Source organism: Fusarium vanettenii (assembly GCF_000151355.1).
Source record: "Fusarium vanettenii 77-13-4 chromosome 14 genomic scaffold NECHAsca_24_chr14_5_0, whole genome shotgun sequence".
In the NCBI taxonomy this organism is placed as follows: domain Eukaryota; kingdom Fungi; phylum Ascomycota; class Sordariomycetes; order Hypocreales; family Nectriaceae; genus Fusarium; species Fusarium vanettenii.
This window is the reverse complement of record NW_003315861.1, coordinates 39,292-57,009: the sequence shown is the minus strand read 5'-3', so window position 1 is coordinate 57,009 and position 17,718 is coordinate 39,292. Positions and strand designations below refer to the sequence as shown.

At 51.3% G+C, this 17,718-nt stretch overlaps 4 protein-coding genes across 4 annotated transcripts; 2 read left to right on the top strand and 2 right to left on the bottom strand.

The window, feature by feature from the left end:
- Positions 1-243: 243 nt before the first annotated feature.
- NECHADRAFT_88551 (uncharacterized protein) lies at positions 244-1,901 on the top strand (the record flags this gene model as incomplete). Its single annotated transcript, XM_003044138.1, has 4 exons — positions 244-261; positions 318-405; positions 458-1,705; positions 1,759-1,901. 4 exons carry the CDS (start codon positions 244-246, stop codon positions 1,899-1,901), a joined length of 1,497 nt encoding a protein of 498 aa, XP_003044184.1.
- Positions 1,902-2,236: 335 nt separating this feature from the next.
- NECHADRAFT_12678 (uncharacterized protein) lies at positions 2,237-3,821 on the bottom strand (the record flags this gene model as incomplete). Its single annotated transcript, XM_003044096.1, has 3 exons — positions 2,237-2,653; positions 2,705-3,226; positions 3,273-3,821. Coding segments are annotated over 3 exons (1,488 nt in total), but the record flags the coding sequence as incomplete, so codon positions are not given.
- A 1,616-nt stretch (positions 3,822-5,437) lies between these two features.
- NECHADRAFT_88549 (uncharacterized protein) lies at positions 5,438-7,605 on the bottom strand (the record flags this gene model as incomplete). The annotated part of the gene is made up of 8 exons (XM_003044095.1): positions 5,438-5,652; positions 5,701-5,731; positions 5,903-6,023; positions 6,451-6,691; positions 6,739-6,805; positions 6,861-6,905; positions 6,954-7,463; positions 7,549-7,605. 8 exons carry the CDS (start codon positions 7,603-7,605, stop codon positions 5,438-5,440), a joined length of 1,287 nt encoding a protein of 428 aa, XP_003044141.1.
- Positions 7,606-8,505: 900 nt separating this feature from the next.
- Positions 8,506-11,767, top strand: NECHADRAFT_88548 (uncharacterized protein; the record flags this gene model as incomplete). Its single annotated transcript, XM_003044137.1, has 3 exons — positions 8,506-10,017; positions 10,153-11,458; positions 11,730-11,767. 3 exons carry the CDS (start codon positions 8,506-8,508, stop codon positions 11,765-11,767), a joined length of 2,856 nt encoding a protein of 951 aa, XP_003044183.1.
- Positions 11,768-17,718: the final 5,951 nt, after the last annotated feature.

The window sequence follows — 17,718 nt, the reverse complement described above, 5'->3', positions numbered from 1 at the left end:
CAAGACACTCTCCGCGTCAGCAACAATTAGGTCGCCCCTAACGGGTGGAACATCCGCGGAACAATTTGTCAAGATTCAAGATGTAATACAGAATTCGATTTTGTATGTTTGGGGGTCGGTAAACATCAATATACCCGAGCCGGAATAAGTAGCATATAAGTCGATAGATCTCAGTTTCATCATGTCGGTTGACGGACAAGAATCACAGACTCTTCAGCCAATCTACTTACACAACAAAGCACAATGTCTCTCCCCTTCACAGTAACTACCCCTCCCCCTCATTCATGAAGTCTACCCCTCACTGACCAATCTCCAAGTTGAACGACCCCTCCCTCCTCCATGAGGCATCGCTGCTCAATGGCAAATGGGTGCAAGCCCAGGCCGGCAAGCGCTTTAATGTCGAGGGTGAGTTCTCAAACATTCAACTTAACATATTGATATTTTCTAATATGTGTAGATCCCGGCTCTGGCAAGATCTGGGCCACCTCGCCCACCAACCAAGTCGAAGACGTCGACCAATACATCGAATCCTCGCAAACTGCATTCAACAGCTTCCGCTACACCAACCCCCGCGAACGAGCCAAGATTCTCCTGAAATGGCACGAGCTCATCACCAACGCCCGCGAGGACATTGCCAAGATCGTCGTCTACGAAACGGGAAAGCCCATGACCGAGGCCATAGGTGAAGTCGATTATGCTCTTGGCTTCGCTTGGTGGTTCGCTGGCGAAGCTGAGCGCGTTCGAGGGACAATTGCTCTACCGTCTGTGTCTAACCGGCGGACGTTTGTTATTAAGCAACCTATTGGTGTGAGCGTCGCTCTTGTGCCTTGGAACTTCCCTGTTGCTATGATTATCCGCAAGGTTGCTGCGGCTTTAGCTGCCGGTTGCACCATGGTTGTCAAGCCTTCTCCCGAGAGTCCCTTCAGTGTCATGGCCCTCGCCGATCTCGCCCTCCGAGCTGGACTGCCCGCTGGTGTGCTTAACGTCATCTCAACCGACAACACCAACACGCCATCGGTCAGCGAAAGGCTCTGCAAGCATCCCTTGGTCCGAAAGGTCACCTTTACAGGAAGCACCAATATCGGAAGCATTGTCGCCAAGCATTGCGCCGAGGGTCTGAAGAAGGTCACGATGGAACTTGGCGGCAATTGTCCGTTCCTCATCTTTGACGACGGCGACCTAGATCAAGCTGTCGCCGCGCTCATGATCCTCAAGTGGCGCACAGCTGGTCAGGCTTGCACGCATGCCAACCGAGTTTACGTGCAAAGCGGCGTGTACGACAAGTTTACCCAAAAGATGTTGGAAGCCACGCAAAAGCTGAAGGTAGGCCATGGCGCCGAAACAGGGACGACCATGGGTCCCCTAACAACAGGCCGCCAAGTCGAAAAAGTTGAGAAGCATGTTTCCGATGCTGTTAGCAAAGGAGGCAAGGTCCTATGCGGCGGAAAGAGACCAGCTGACCTCAAGGACGGCTACTTCTTTGAACCTACCATCATCTCAGGAATGACGCCCGACATGTTGACGACGCAAGAGGAGATCTTTGGTCCTCTACTAGGCCTCTACAAATTCGAGACAGAGGAGGAAGCTATTGAGTTGGCCAACAACACATCTATGGGCTTGGCTTCATACTTTTACACCAAGGATGCCAGTCGTACATGGAGGCTTCTCGAGAGCCTTGAGGCTGGTATGATTGGAATGAATACCGGTAAGCATCTTTTCATGTAAATGCAAGAGACACCAACGCTAACAAATGTCGAGGAAATGCTTCATGTGCCGAGTCTCCTTTCGGTGGTATCAAGTCTTCAGGCTATGGCAAGGAGGCCGGGAAGAATGTTGCTATTGAAGAGTATCTCATCTCCAAGACGGGAACGCTCACAGTCGATGGTGCTCCTACACCTTGACCAGGCTTCAGCAAGGGAGGAAGATCGGGTAGAATGTAAACAACAGAGTACAATTCAATCATTTTCAAGCCTTGTACCCAGGTACTATATCAGCCGTTCATCCATCCTTGAAATCCCTCATTAGGCCAGAAGAATCCCGGGAAGTCCTGATCATTATTAGATGACTCAAGAAACTGAAGATCCAGATCAGACTGGGACAGCAAGTCCTGGAACGAAGGCTCCGTCAGGGCCATCCTAGCCGTGTCCGTGGGTGCATCGAATATCCTCGGGTCGTGGAAAGAGAATGGCCCGCCACGCATGGCCACTGAATCAGGCTCTCGATTATCCTGACCTGCTTGGTTTCTTTCTGCAGCGATGCTGTCTAGGGCAGCCCTGGTGGCTTCCATGCTCTTCAAGAACTCTCTCGCTGCGAAATTGCCACTCTCGTCTAGTTGTTTGAGTATTTGCATCGCAGCATCAAAGTCATCACTGTCGCTTTGAGACTCGTTGGTTTGAGATAGACTGGATATGGCGAGGACGATGGATGATGAGAAGAGGTGGTGAACATAGGAAACATCGAACGTGGGAAAGGACCCATTGATCCAAGACTCTACTAAAAGTCGACAGGAGCGTCGGGCACATTGGATGCAGGCATCCGAAAGAGTCAAAGCAACTTCGCCAATAGGAGGGCGCTCTTCCTCGATAGACTTGCGAGCCTCTCGGCGCATGCGAAAGACGTACAGCACAATTGGTCTCGCCGCCCGTATTAGACACTACGTGAGTTAGAAGCGTGTTGGACAGTAGACATGCGCCACTCGACTGACCTGGTTAAAAGAGAGGTGCAAAGCGGTGATGGGCGCTGTCGCGTTAGGGGGAAGTTCTTCCATAGCAGCTCGCAAAGAGTCTGGCAGGCCTTGTAGCCAGCTAGTCAAGTCTCTCAGCGCTTGTTGAACCCTACTAGAGAAGGAGGTGCGCTGATTCTTCCGGCTGTAGATCAACGACGCAATTTGAGCGGCGAGATTGGTCAGCCGGTGGTTGGCTGTGAGATACTCGGCGTCTGCAAAGTCTTCAGCCGCGCTTTCGGGAGATAATCCCTCGATGGAAGGCGGATCGACGTCGATGTCCTCGTTTCTGATGGAAACTGGTTGGCCGATCTGAGCCCCCCAGAAGCGATCAAGAGTATACACCGACCACCATATCCTCTTTCTGTGTTCTTGCTTCTCGCGATCCGGCATCAGAGACAAGGGCACATTTTGGTGTAGGCCAATCATGGTGCTGAATTTGACAGCAGATCCAATCATGCAGTATGCGTTGTACCGTCGGTTCATAGCCAGGGAGTATAAAGACTGTCTAGCATCAGCATTGCAACCCTGACAAGAGCAAAAGCCTTACCAGCATCAAGATAACCTCAACGCAGTCAATGCGAGGTTGTTCAGTGAGGACCCGAAGGAACCGACTGGCGCGTACATAATATGAAATACCAGGAAGTTGATTCTTGTCCTTGGTAGGCGATGTCCTCGTCGAGTAGACCTCGCCCAATGCAAACAGTACAAAGAGCTTGTACTCAGATACAAGATCACACATGTCGGGGTTGTGAATGGCTTGCTCCAGTAGACGCTGTGTAGCGCTCCTTCGAACGAGATAGTAGCGCTTGCATACTGTGTTCAGTGCCACCTTGAGCAAGAAGCGGGCTCTTGATGCAGGCGGCCAGGGACAAGGGGTGTTCCATGACGATGTTAATGCTTCATCGGTCACATTCTCGGTGCGTGGAATATGTCGTTGTGATTTTCCAGACAATTCTTGACGGAATCTAGTGGCGAATGGTGCATCTGCGGCTTCTTCTATAAGCATAGGCATCTCGGGGGTCAGCGAGAAGAACCAAGGACGGTCCTCGAGGATCGGGTTCCGGATAGAGTCGTCGGTCTCTGGGGCAGGTCTCGTCTGATCAACAACGACAGTCGCTTCAGGATTGGCTTGCAATGCGCCCGTGTCAGCATTTATGACAGAGGCGGCAGGCGATTCCTGGTTGACGGCATCGCCATCTGAGACGAAAGACAGAGCTCTGGTCTCGTGACGCCGAGACGATGTTGAGTTGGCAACTTCGGGGGGTATGAACCGCTTTTCTAAAAGTATGAATCTCTTCTAGCAGTTCATCGATATAACTAGCCCATGATTAGTAGTTATCCCAAAGGACTATTACCTTGCTTCCATACCTCTGATCGACCTTCACTCGCCTGATGCGTCTTGGATAGGAGCACTCAGCGCCGATATTGGCCTGAAGGCAGTTGGCACAGGGGGTGCCGCCTGAGCATTTCACTTTGCGAGCGTGACATTTTCGGCAACTAAAAAAGTTAGTAAACATCCATTTCATTGGAAACCGGCAACTCGTCGTAGACATACGCAATGCGTGCGTTCTTCGGCGTTGCCCTTGAGACTCCGATAGAACGCCGAAGTCGCTGGCCCTCAGGCTCTGGTGTTTCAGACATGGGTATAACAACAGTGATGGATCACAATAAGGGTTGATTGATCGGATATGGCCAGAAGGATCCGAGAGCTGAGATGATGGATCAAGTTGGAAGACGTGATGAGGTTCTAAGCCGTACTCGGCAAGGACGAGCGGAAGACCGAGTTGTGGAGGATGACTAAAGTAAGATGGATCGGCTCCAATGTGGCACGACCGAGACTCAAGCCGGCGGCGAGGTGGGACAACCGAGTATGGTTAGAGCGGGAATGCCTTTTTGTAAGGAACCTTTGATTGGTCAAAGTGAGTCAAAGAGCAAAGAGGTAGCAGTGGAAACCCGGCATCTCTCGCAACAAAAAGGCACTGTTGTAATGGTGTTGATCACAGGCGCTGCTAGAACATGAGACTTCAGCGCAAAACGCAAAAAGAAATGATGAGACTGGGACTCGAACCCAGGAGGATTGCTCCATCAGGAATCTTAGGTTGTTAAGGTGACCTTAACCTGACGCCATAACCAACTCGGCCATCTCACCAACCTTATTGGATGCTAGGTGGGCGAGCTATGTGGTTCTATCTAGTAACGCCTCCACTAACAACGTTGCAGACGATCAGCTGTACCATTCGCATGTTAGGCTCCGGTACAGATAGACTCATTCTTATCAACCCTCTATTCTTAGTCACAGGAAGAGGTGGCCTCAATTAGAGATGAAAGGATTTTAGGGTTATTCATGGTGGCCTTGAGCTACTAATCGTTCCCAGGCGTTGAACCGTCCGTTCTAATGACCTCCAGCTAACTACCATTATGTCTTGTAGGAAGTGTCACCAACATACGGAGTAAGAGGTCTGCAATTTCTCCTTGCCATACGTGTAAGGACCATTGAGAGTAAGAGATTATGAAGCTAGTCACTTGCCTTCACAGCGTATACCCAGGATTTTCAGCCTTCCTAGTTAGTAGTAACGAACAACACTGCTCAAAGTGAGGTACAATTTCCTCGAAGCCGGTTTCCATTACAGCACCTAAAAACTCTTAGCCCAACACAGCCAGCCATGCGATCCCATAGGTGATCCTTTCCCTTGTCTTTCCTTTATCAAGTAGTCAAGAAAAATCCTGCATGTACTCAGCTTCCACAGCAGCAACAAACTCGTCCCGGTATTTCACCCTAAAGTCAAGTGTCGCATTTCCCAAGATCAAAATCAGTTCCATCTTCATGTCTCGCCACTTCCCTGGCTTGGCGTCGCTCTTATAGCTTGGCTCGTTCCAGATCTTTGCCTCTTCCACAGAATAGTGGACACTGCAGAGCTGCTTGAGGTCTGCGTATGCAAGGTCAGCTGGGTTCCGGTGTCCTGGGGGGCACTCACTGCGGTTATAACGTGATGGGGGCTCCTTATCCTGGCAGTAATAGAGTAGTTCGTCAAATTTACGTTCGCCTGTAGAGAAATACCAATCCCGTGCACCCTTTGCAAGACCACGGTCTTCAATTCCCTTCCTTCAGTAACTCTTTCGCCCTACGCAAGTGTTGTTAAACCCGAGCTGTCCCCAAGTCTAGAGGCCAATGCTTACCCTACGTAAGAGCCATTTCATCTGATTGGCTGCATAGTAAGTGTTGGTCGCGAGGTTGAGATACCGATCTTCCCAGAGATGCCGTGAAGAGTCAAAGGGCTGGTTGACGCACACACCATAGCTGTACGTTGAGATCCGTCCAACAACAGTTGGCACTGGGGCCATCATTAAGGCGCCGGGTCGTCCTCTTGCATGCTCGAGCCCCCAGCGGCAAGCACCCCTACAGATGGAACTCCAGCTATTGAGATATGTGAGCATTGAACGTGAAGACTTTCTTTTTGGGGTGTACTAACGCTCCGTCAACTTGAAGAACGGAAATGCCCCGTGACGAATATGACTTCTCAAGTCGATGATGGAGATACTTGCTGGACCCAAAACCGCCCACGAGGAGGATAGATTTGACGTTTAGCCCATTTGAAGCTACTTCGTCGGTCTGATTCTGAACCAGCGTTTCGATTTGACCGCAGACGTGATCAAACAAAGTTCGCAGCATGGAGCTGCATGGCCAGTTAGCCATGGCATCGCTGTCGGTGTCGATTTTAACCTACTGATCCAAGGTAATTGTATCGTCCTCGATACCGTGCCTTTCGTTGTCCTCGACCCCCTTAAGGTCCACCGAGTACTCTTTGGTCGACTCGAGGGTGAAGCATCGTTTGACGCCGTACTCGAACACTCGCATCATCTTCTTCTTGTTGATCTCCTTTAGTTTGCTGTACTGATCCTTGCCCACTAGCGTTTCGATGTATTTTTCAAAACATTTATCCAACCGCGTGGAGCCGCAGAGGTCACCTAGGAAGCGTCAGAACTTCTGTAGAGGCGTCCGACGATCCACGTACCATCGCCAATAGCACACTCTTCAATCTCAAGTGGGGAGGTGTTGTTGACTTTGTAACTAATGAGGTCCTATTGCAGACTATTAGCTATACATCCAAACCAAGGACAAGGCATCTCGACGTACCACAGTCCCACCCCCCGCATCGCAGACAACGAATGCATCTCCCTTCTAAACAAGGTCAGTCTGATACAAACAAACTCAAGAAACAGTACATACCTTGAGTGAATTTTCCTCAGCTTTGTCATGCAGCGTGGACAAGGCGGCAGCTTCTGGCTCAGTCACCAAGCGAATGTCCTGTGGAAGACCAGCCCTCTGGGCCGCCTTGAGGGTCTTGTCTTTGGCAGCAGGAGTCCACATGGCCGGTACCGTCAGCACCACTTGGAGAGTAAAGTTGTTCTCCCAGTCACTGTCACCGACGCGCTTGCGGATGTTCTCCTTGGTGTACGTCCATATTAGCCTGAGGTAGTCACTGACAACCTCCTCAACCGTCTTGTTGACCTTGCCCAGGAGGTTGCTACTCCCCTGAACATGCAGCTCCTCGTCGGCGTACTTGGACTTGGGCTCAAGAAGGATTTTGATCCATCGAAAGGCATCTTCCTTGAGACCGACCTCATAGCCCCAGTTTGCGACACCGCCATTCTGGTATGAGATGATGGTTGGGACTTTGTCGGCATTGGCAATAGTGGCTGCTGGGTTGGGCCAGTCAGTGATGAGTCTGATCTTTTTCTGCCCTTCGTTGATAGCCCATGACACGCCAGAGTATCTACGGAAGCCTACATTAGTCTTGCGCAGCTCAGGTCATGGAGGGTACTTGCGTCGTGCCAAAGTCTATCCCGACAACAATCTCGGAGCTCAGAGATGAGGGCATCTTGGCAAATGGGATGTGTTGGAGGAGCCAATTTATCTCTGAAAGGCAACTAAAGCAGCTGGAGAAAAAAGACAGTCAGGGGTTTGTCGTCTGTGCCAAAAGTGCTCCAGGTGGTGATGATTGACCTCGCCTTTCAGTTTAAGGAATGTTGCTTCAATGCCCATGAGCCGCAAACGTGTCGTTTCCGCAGAGCCTTGCGCCGAAAGCCTTTCAGTCTGCCGGCTGAGGCTGTGCGCCTAAAAGAGGGGTTATGGAAAGAGGTGAAATGGCGAGACACATGCTTCAGCCGCCCTTGCGCTGAAAGCCACCAAGGGTCCATGAATCAGCCATTCCTCGTGCCATTGGGCATGGTCAAAGGCTATTTGCCATCATATATTTGCCGACTCAAACTAGACCCCAAACCTACGATAAAATTATTAATAATAGAATTAAAGCATACAATAGGGTCTTTAAACTTATATTATCCGTGTATTGATAAGTTCATATTCGTCATTGTGGTTATATTCGTCTTGCAAGTTGTTGACCACGTCGTCAACTCGAATGCTGCAGCCAATCAGATTTTTGCGGTCAAATTCAACCGCTTTTGGTTTTTGCGGTCACCGTATTTGGGTTAGTGCATGGCAGCAGACGCCATGCCTCATTTGGCATCCGTATTTGCTTTTTAAAACCTTCCTCTAAGCAACACCGGATCAATTGCACATCCGTTGAAACGCATATTATATAATATGATTTTAATTAAGGGGTTACGATGAGTTCATGTATGGAGTGTTAAAATGGGACCGAATTCCAACCTCTAGATGATCTCAGCAATACACTGCATGCGCCCGTACTGGAAATTACCGATTTATTGGATGATAGTCCTATGGAATCTCCTTCCCTTAATTATTTCATAGCCACAACATGGATAACGCCAGAGATAACACTATCCCATCAAAGCGGAAGCGTGGTAGGCCTCGAAGGTATTCCACATCTGAAGCCAAGGCTGCGGCGGATGTAAAGCGGAGACGGGCGAGACGGCAGAATGCGGCCCCCGTGCAACGCGATACGGTACACGCCGACTCTCACAGCCTAGTTTTCCCTCTGATTCCTGTACCGTCAAGAGGAGGCGCCGGATGGGTGAACGTATTCAGCGACTCCTATAACCCGGCCAATCTCACCGATACACCGGAGCCAGACAAGACGGACATCTCTCAGTTCCTACCCCCAGTCGATCCTCAACCATTACAAGACATAGAAGAGGATGTTATGACCGATGTTGGGACTCTCGCAGAGGTTGTAGATGCGGTGTCTAGCCCAAGACACGAGAGCCCGGGCGTGGGCCAGGCTGTTACTTTCGATACGACCTCGGAGATATCACCACAAATGGAGAACAGCGAGCCGGATCCAGTTGGGCACCTCGCACAAGAGCTGGCAGAACAACTTGTGAAATTCCAAGGGTGCTGCAACGACTGCCATAGAGCAGCACAACGCAACCACATGGAAGATCCCAACGAACATATCAGCCTCGCCATGTACCTGGAGTTCACACCCGAATTAGGTCCTGACGTCCTTAGCAAGGAGGCTATCGCACACCAGAAAGATGACCTGGCCGGAAAAATGAGCCCTGAATCCAGAAGACAGGCCTTTTGTGGTCTTGACTCTAGAGCCGAGATACCCCACATTTGCTTAGATGAAGATGAGAGGGTTTCGAACGATGCCGGGGTTACCTTCGATGTGGATAGCGTCGTGGCCTTCCCGAGTAACCTTGCCGTCGCTAAGCAAGGTATTCGCTGGTCTCCTACTCGGATGACTGTATCTGATCTTCAGTCTGATCTTCACCTCCGATCAAACCCAGTCACATATCTCGATGCGAATGGAAAGCAACATCAGGTCCACCGGCCCGTACACCAAATTCCTCACTATACCTTCGGTCGCGTTGTTGGGTTTGAAGACATATCCTTATATCTTCTGTTCCCCAACCTGTACCGAGAAGAGCAGAAGTGTAGTAAGCTCAGGGATGAAGACTTTCGGCTGTGGATGGATGGCATTCTCCTCCCTGCGATATACCAATGCTACAGCACGGCCCATGTCCAGCACTATCCATCGAGCTATGACCACAGTCGTTGTAATTCCACCGCTCGTGGAGTAGAGGCCCTTTCTCAACGTGTTCATCCGGTGGCACGGGAACAACAATTGGTGTACTTTCTACCACCGGAGGCGCTGGCAGATGTGTGGGCCAATATCCTCGCCACCGTTCAAGAGCCAGGATTCCGGCAGTTCCAGGACGTTTCCATTCTTCTTCAAGCAAAGAACTTAAAAGTTCTCACAAAGGATATCACCTGGGAGAAAATGGTATCGCGATTTCAAACGTATTGGGCCAGCGCTATTGATGAGAGCTACACCACAACAGACGTCTACTTTGATGTTGGGAAAGTAACTTGCCCTCAGCAGGCATCTCAAGTTGTACCTTGGAGCCAACTGGCAGCTGGAGCCATCGAGGATCCAACGGAGAAACGAGCGGAAACGCTGCTGTATCGGCGATGTTGCCTGGAATCTTACGGCCTCCAGGTCAGCAGTGGGTCCGCTGGCGACCAAGAGACCCAAAAGCAGGTCTTTTATCCGTTCAGTATGCTTCGAGACACTGGAAGCTTGACCATCGAGACCGGGAAGCGTTCTCTACGCCGCGCTGCTGGCCTTCTCTACTCTCAATTTTACCCCAGTGTCAAGGAAGTCTTTGCAGCGGGGAATGTATATCCATTCAAAAACACAGCCATCGAGACGCTTGCCCTAGACAAGAAGCTAAGAAAGACATGGGAGCTCGTTGGAGGTGGTCTCAGCCACCAGCCGGCCGCGTTGATCAAGGCATACCTATACACAAAGCTTCGATGCCATTACGCCTTACTGGGATCCATGCAGAAATCCTTTGGCATCAGAGAGGAACATCGTGTTTCTGAGGCATTATTCTACGCTGTTGATAGCCAGATGAGATCCCGAGAGCTCCATGACAGGCGCCTTGTCATACCTACCGACGACAGCTCCCCTTACTATAGCTTCACAACTGACACTCTACTTCGATGGGTGCGTTGGAACATCAACAAGTTTTGCTTGGGGTTCGAGATGGTATACAGCTTCCAAGACCCCCACTTTGTGACCTGGGAACACACAAGAATCATGCTCATGTTTCTTCGCTGTCTCCAGTTTTCGTATACAGGCGGGTTGATACAGAAGGTCGGCGGCTGCTGGCGAGACGTACGACATCAACCCGATGCACGTCAGCCAAACGGACTCCGCCGCTACGAAGGCCTTGGATTCAGGCGTACTATGGAGATGTACGGCTATGCTTGGTTTCTCGACAAGATCGACTGGAATACGCTCACTTTCCGCCAACCCCATGCTGCCTACATGATGTTCAACAACCCATCCATGCAGACCGTTTACCGCGCTCGGTACCACCAAGTCCGAGATGTACGAATCGACTTTATCCGAGTGAACAAGGCTTACCAATGGATGCTCGAGTTCAGTGCCATTCCCACGTGCCTCGACCTCGTTGAGAGGTACCTTCGAGAACTATGCCTGTGTGCCTTCCGCAAGGACGTCTTCTTTCACGTCAAGTCGGCTCTAAAACCGGAATGTATGGAGGCTGCATTGTCAGGAGTGATTCCCCTCTGCTATGACAGTGTCAATGATGCCATGCTCGAAGAGTACCAGCCACTTCAGCTTGCACATGGAAACCGTTTGGCGGTAAAGGATATTCATGTCTTATTTGCTTGGCTCTGGAAATCGACAGATGATCACTTTGAGCGGCAGGGGTGGAGCGAGAAGCCATATCGCATGCTGTTCCAACAGAGCTTCCATGCCGTCAAAACCGCACGAGGTAAGGCTGGCGCGCGGAAGTGGCGGCAGGAGCTGAAAAGGTCATTTATCGGAAGCCATTGGATTCTCCCATATCCACACAGTCGGGGATTTATACGCAAGGATAAAGAGGAAAAACAGTTCACGTGGTGGCCCAGTGCGCATCAGGGACTCATCAGACACTACGCCAGGTCCCGGCAGACTGGAACTCTTGCACATCCACTGCCAGCATCCAACATCAAACACCATCCTATTGACGGCTGGCAACTAGCAACTACTCTGTTTTGCAAGAGCTATATGCCTTATGTCATACAACCCGAGCAGGAGTTGATTCGAATGCCTGAGAGTGAACTTTATGCTCAATTAGTTGGTCTTCGGGAGCAAGCATCAACTGGGCTGCCACAAAACCCTTCTCCAACACCGATACTGGAACTAGATAACTCCCCTGAGAGATATTATTTTCCAAAGAAATGGTGCCAGATAAGGCAGATGGAAGTCGCTAAAACGTTCGAGGAATGTGACGAGGTCAACGAGTGTGTCTGGTTCTTGAGAAAGGGGTTAGAGGCCTATGAACATCTCCGACATCCTCAACTAAACCGACGCAAAAGGCGTCGAAATCGCGCTGCGATCCAATCAGACAGCGATTCAAATTCAGTCTCGGGAAGTGATGAGGCCGAGGCTACCTCAGATGAGGAGAGCCTTGTTGTCAAGCGAAAAAAGCAAGCACAGGCTGTGCGCAATATGGAAACCCGAATGCATGAGCTCATTGGTGCATACAAACGAAGATATCCGCAATGGGAGAAGTCTTACGACCCTGTTTTAAGGGAGCTGAATCACCGTCTGGAAAGAGTTGAATAATAAATAGGAGGACAGTAAATATGCACAGGACAGACACGAGCACATACGGGAAGAGATAGGTACATATGGATAAGTTACTACTGGTGGTGCTGTCGGGGATAGGGAGCTGGCAGGTGCGGCGTTTGAGATGGGCGGATTGCTTTGGTCAAGGTGATCCGTGGATCTCAACAGCTAGCGAATATAGCTTAAAATGGGTGGTAAAGAGCCGATAGTAGAAGTGGAATCCGTAAGAATAAAGCAGAAATAGGCAGTAGAGAGTATTTGTATTAGCATGGAATATTATGGCGTACAGAGGAGAGGGAGTAGTATAGGAAGCAAGAGTGGATGCTAAAAATCCCATTAAAGGTGGGTAAGAGGAAGGTCGGGGGAAATGCAGCCGTTATACGATACAGCGAGGAAAGAAATTAAGACAGGCTAGCCTACATCATAACTTGCTCGAGGCAGCTATTATTCATACCAGACCTCTTTATAGCATTCCAGGCCCAGGCCGTGTCTATATGCCGGAAAGAAGCCGGCCTTATGGTGCAACCAGACCAATTCACGCAGCCACATCCATGGCTCGACCGTCGAGGGTCTCACTGTTCACCGGGGCTTCGCCTGCACCTGGCCGGGCTGCAGGCACCTCACGCCGAGCTGGAAGTGCCTGCGGGTCCACTTCAACGACGAGCACAACATAAAGGGAGCTAGGGCGCGGGCGGACCTCTGGACCAGCGTCCATCTGCAGACATTCTTTACAGGACCAAAGAGGGCGATTTACTACTTCTGCGTACGCGTCTCTACCGGCGGTAACGATGCCGTCTCGGCAGTAGAAGATCCTCTAACGCCGGTGGGCAGGGCTGCGGCCCAAGGAACCCGTGGCACTTCTGAGAGCATCTTCCCTTGAACCCATCTCTACCCAACCACTCGACTTCATCAGTCTTCCAACCCATCAGCCAAACCGCCATCAAACCACGACCACACTACGGGCGATCCCGCCTCTAATACCTGACCGTCTCTTCGGTTCCACTGGGTATGGCTCCCCTCCATTCTACCTTTCCCCTTTAACTACTGCGCGCTAATATCTCCTCCTTTTTCTAGACACCTACCCTGCCTACGTAATGGCCGAGGTCCCCGTTCCAGTCCTGAATCCCAACTCCATGACCAACGAGATGATGATGGATACTTACGGCGATGTATTCAATCTTACACTAGGGGACCAGTGGTGGGTCGCGGGCAAAACTGCTTTCCCCAGCCCACCCCAAGTCTCCGGCGTTGAGGATCCTTACACCCGATCACCCTAATCGGTCAAGTTGCAGCACCTTAACGATAGCCTCGTGCCCCTTCTCGTAGGCCCACGACAGCGGCGTCATACCATCATTATCCTTCGCCTCGACGTTGGCGCCTTTCTTGAGCAGTAGCCGGACGATATCGTTATACCCGTCTTCAGCAGCCCACGATAGTGGTGTCCTACCACCATTATCCTCAGCCTCGACGTTGGCGCCTTTCTCGAGCAGCAGCCGGACGATATCCATGTGCCCCTTCTCGACAGCCCATAATAGCGGCACCCCGCCATTATCATCTTTCGCCTCGACGTTCGCGCCTTTCTCGAGCAGCAGCTGGACGATATCCATGTGCCCGTTCTCAGCAGCCCACGATAGCGGCGTCTGGTGGTAGGTAGTATCCCTAGCTTCGAGATTGGCGCCTTTCTCGAGCAATAACCAGACAGCGCCTTTATGCCCATATCGCGCAGCTACTGAAAGCTGTATGTTGTTATATTCGTTATCCCTCCACTTGAGCGTAGCGCTTTTCCCGAGCAGCAGCTGGACGATATCCCCGTAACCGTTCTCGGCAGCTCGGGACAGCGGCGTCCTACCATCATTATCCTCAGCCTCGACGTTGGCGCCTTTCTCGAGCAGCAGCCGGACGATATCCATGTGCCCCTTCTCGACAGCCCATAATAGCGGCACCCCGCCATTATCATCTTTCGCCTCGACGTTCGCGCCTTTCTCGAGCAGCAGCTGGACGATATCCATGTGCCCGTTCTCAGCAGCCCACGATAGCGGCGTCTGGCGGTAGATGGTATCCTTCGCCTCAGTCTTGGCACCTTTCTCAAGCAGCAGCCGGACGATGTCCTTGTGCCCCGTTCTGGCGGCCCACGACAGCGGCGTCCTACCATCATTATCCTCCACCTCGACGTTGGCGCCTTTCTCGAGCAGCAGCCAGACGATATTCTCGTGCCCCTTATCGGCAGCCCCTGACAGCGGCGTCCCACTCTTTTCGTCTAGCCTGTTGGAATCCACATGCCCAGTCTCAAGTAGGAGCTTGGCAACATCCACGTGCCTAGTCTGGGCAGCCCAAGACAGCGGAGTCCACTGATCATCACCTGACAGATCCTGGGATGCTCCTCGATCAATCAAAGGCTCCACGTAGGTCAAGTTGCCGAGTTCTGCGCAGTAGGAAATTGCGGTTCTGCCATCTTCGTCTCGGCTGTTTGGGTCTGCTTTCATCTCCAGAATGGCGCTTACAATTTCGTTCCAGTCATTCCGCACAGCCAGCGGCAGTGCTGGTTTTAAACCTTCGGAAACAAAGTCACCCGTGGCCATAAAACACAGGTGATATAATGCATCCGCCCGATTACGGTCTCGAATTGATTGTACAAGCGCTGGTTGACGGTGAACAGTGTTTTGTGCTGGGCATTTACCCTCGGGACGTTCGGCAATTCTTTTTGCGATATCCGAGTAGTAATCCAGGATCTGCTGAATCTCTGGATTGAGATCGCCCTCGCCGCGGTATTTTTCCTTCATCCATTCCACACCGCTTGTCCCGAACCTTTGCCTCTCAAAGGAGTTATCAGTAAGTGACCAGCGGTAGAGCTCTCCCGTCGCACGGAGGGCTTTGGCAAGTAAGCTGCTGCCACTGGAAGTCGATGGGGCCTCTTGGCCGCGCCGTGGGCGACAGCGGCTACACGCCCATTGCAGTAATGCCTCTGCTCGGCGCCAATCAGAGCACCGTCGGTAGGTTTCGGCTTCGTTGATCCAGTCTGATAGCATGGTCTCGGGAGAAGGAACGTTGAGTTGGTCCCCAAATCGTGGTATGAGACATAAAAACCGCGTCGCTGTTTGTTATGTCCAAGTCTGCCTGCTTTGTGTGAAATTTCTCAGCAGGTCGGGTGTGCAACAAGGGGTGAGGGCAAAAGAGATGATTGAATTTGGCTGCTTAAGAGGGCCCTGAGTGAGGGAGCTAGCCGGCGCTTTTGTACTGCTACACTCCCTGAGTTGCATAAGAATTTGGCTGTATTAGCAGGTTGGTCGGAGATGCCCTGAGGCATTTAATTTCACCCTTGGAATCCTAGCGGCAGCCGTTAATCCAACTCCCCTTCAGACAAACTTGATGACGGTGGAGAGTGCTTTTTTTTTTTTTTTTTTTATCTCCACCTGGTCCCGGCCGTTGCAGGCGCTGCACTCCTTAAAATTCCGGCATCATCGAGTGAACTTCTCCACGATCCTAGCAGGCGGACTGCCGATAGGACGGTGCTAGCTTCATTGAGCAAAATGGCAGAAGTACTGTGCCAAGACGCCATGCAGAAAGGCGCTGGCGAGTAACGAGAGCGGTGTAAAGATGGCTAGCCTCAGTGGCGGCCAATCGAAGGCTGACACGGTGATAGTTCGATAGCCATGAGCAGCGGAAGGAGGTCCGAATGAGACCTTCCATCCTCAGAAGAGAGGCAAGTACGTGCAACATGGGATGACAGTCCATCGCGTTTCTAAAGCATACGATAAAGATAAACGAGATCAAGCTAAAGGCCACGCTTTCGCTAATAATGTTTAGTGCGGCACGGGCCGTCCCACGCTTGGTACCGTAGTGGTCCGTGGTAAGAATACAGATGGCGATGGGACCAACTGAACAACTCCTTCACAGTACTAGTGGGACGCACAACAGCGTGCCCAGCACAGATTGGCCAATGAAGTTTTGTGTTGGGTGGGGGGGAAACGCGCCGCTAAGAACATGAACATGGCCTGCGTGCGAGATTGCCAATAGCTCAGTTATCGATTTTCTCCAGCAAGACGCTCGCGAGGCTGTAGTCCCCTGAGCAGGCAAGGTGCGCTGGCACCAAGCTTGCACATAGAGGGACCTGAAAAAAGTTTTGGGAAGAGTGAACAAGCTCTACGGCTTTGATCGCCCGTGATGCTGTTCGATGTTTCAGAAAGGTCGAACGGTGGAGGGAGGCAACACAAACCATCCTCCGCCTGTCGATCAATCCCAATCAAACGGGTTTGGGATGGCGGCAGGCGGACGGGATGTCCCATTGGCCATGCCTGGCATCATGGCGCTGTCAGTGGAGTAGTGTCGGGAAAACAACCTGCAGGAGACCCCGCGCCTTTGGCATTTCCTTGTGGTGTGTGTCAATTAGTTTACGATTTCCTTCAGGGACAGCCAGATATTTGGCCGAAACATGGCAAAAGGACTTTATTCGTACTCTCAATACTGATAAACGCCACATCCAGAATCCAGCTGTAGCCGATTCCGACTTTGGCTCGAGACTTTTGCACGCTCGGGGCGTTGATGGCTGTTGGGATCATCAGCCTTTCACTATCTCCACATGAAGAACAGAGTCTCACCGCAGGAACTAAGACCGATTAGTCACCTAACAAGTCACTTCGACGCCCTGTCGCAACTCACGAGCCACCAAGCTCAAAACATTCAAGTGCTAACCTTGTTCCAGCGTAGAGGACAGGACCCCTCGAAACGTGGCTGCCCATATTAACACCACCTGTTAGCCTAGCCTAGGATCTCCGAAAGCTAAGGAAAATGAGGTGCCAGCGTGGCAACATGGCGAGAAGCGGGGGAGACGAATCCGGAATGCACAATAAACGGAACCGTCATGAGAATGGATCAGGACTGCGGTTTTCGGAAAGAGAGTTGCGACTAGGTTGACGATACGGGAAATGCCGTGTTCTCTCGCGACAACGGGTCCATAGTCGCGCTCTGTGCGAGACATTGATCCAGACTCCTCCTCCCCTGTGCCTTGATGAGAACGGCCAAAGACAATCGTGGTGTCACATTCAGGCCATAAGCCATTATTAGCGACCACACTTGTGGAGTGCCCATTCCCTTTTGCCTCAGCTGGTAATACGACAGTGCGGGCTTAGTCGACGCCATAGCCAATCGGTTAGTGAATGTAATATGCAAGCAGTGAAGAACACGGACAGAAAGTTTGAGCGGCAGCCAGCTGCCACATCCAGATGCTCCCGCAGTTTATTGAGACATGAACCCCTGTCGCCCTCAAAGTACCAATAAACACACCACTTTTGGGGTATGATCGTCAAGTGCTGCAGAATCTTCGAACAGTGCCATGAGTTTGCAGCTCCCTCACGCTGTGCCGTGTCTTGGTGTTGGCTCAATGTGACCCGTCAGAATGCAATTCCAGGTGGAAGAGATTGATTG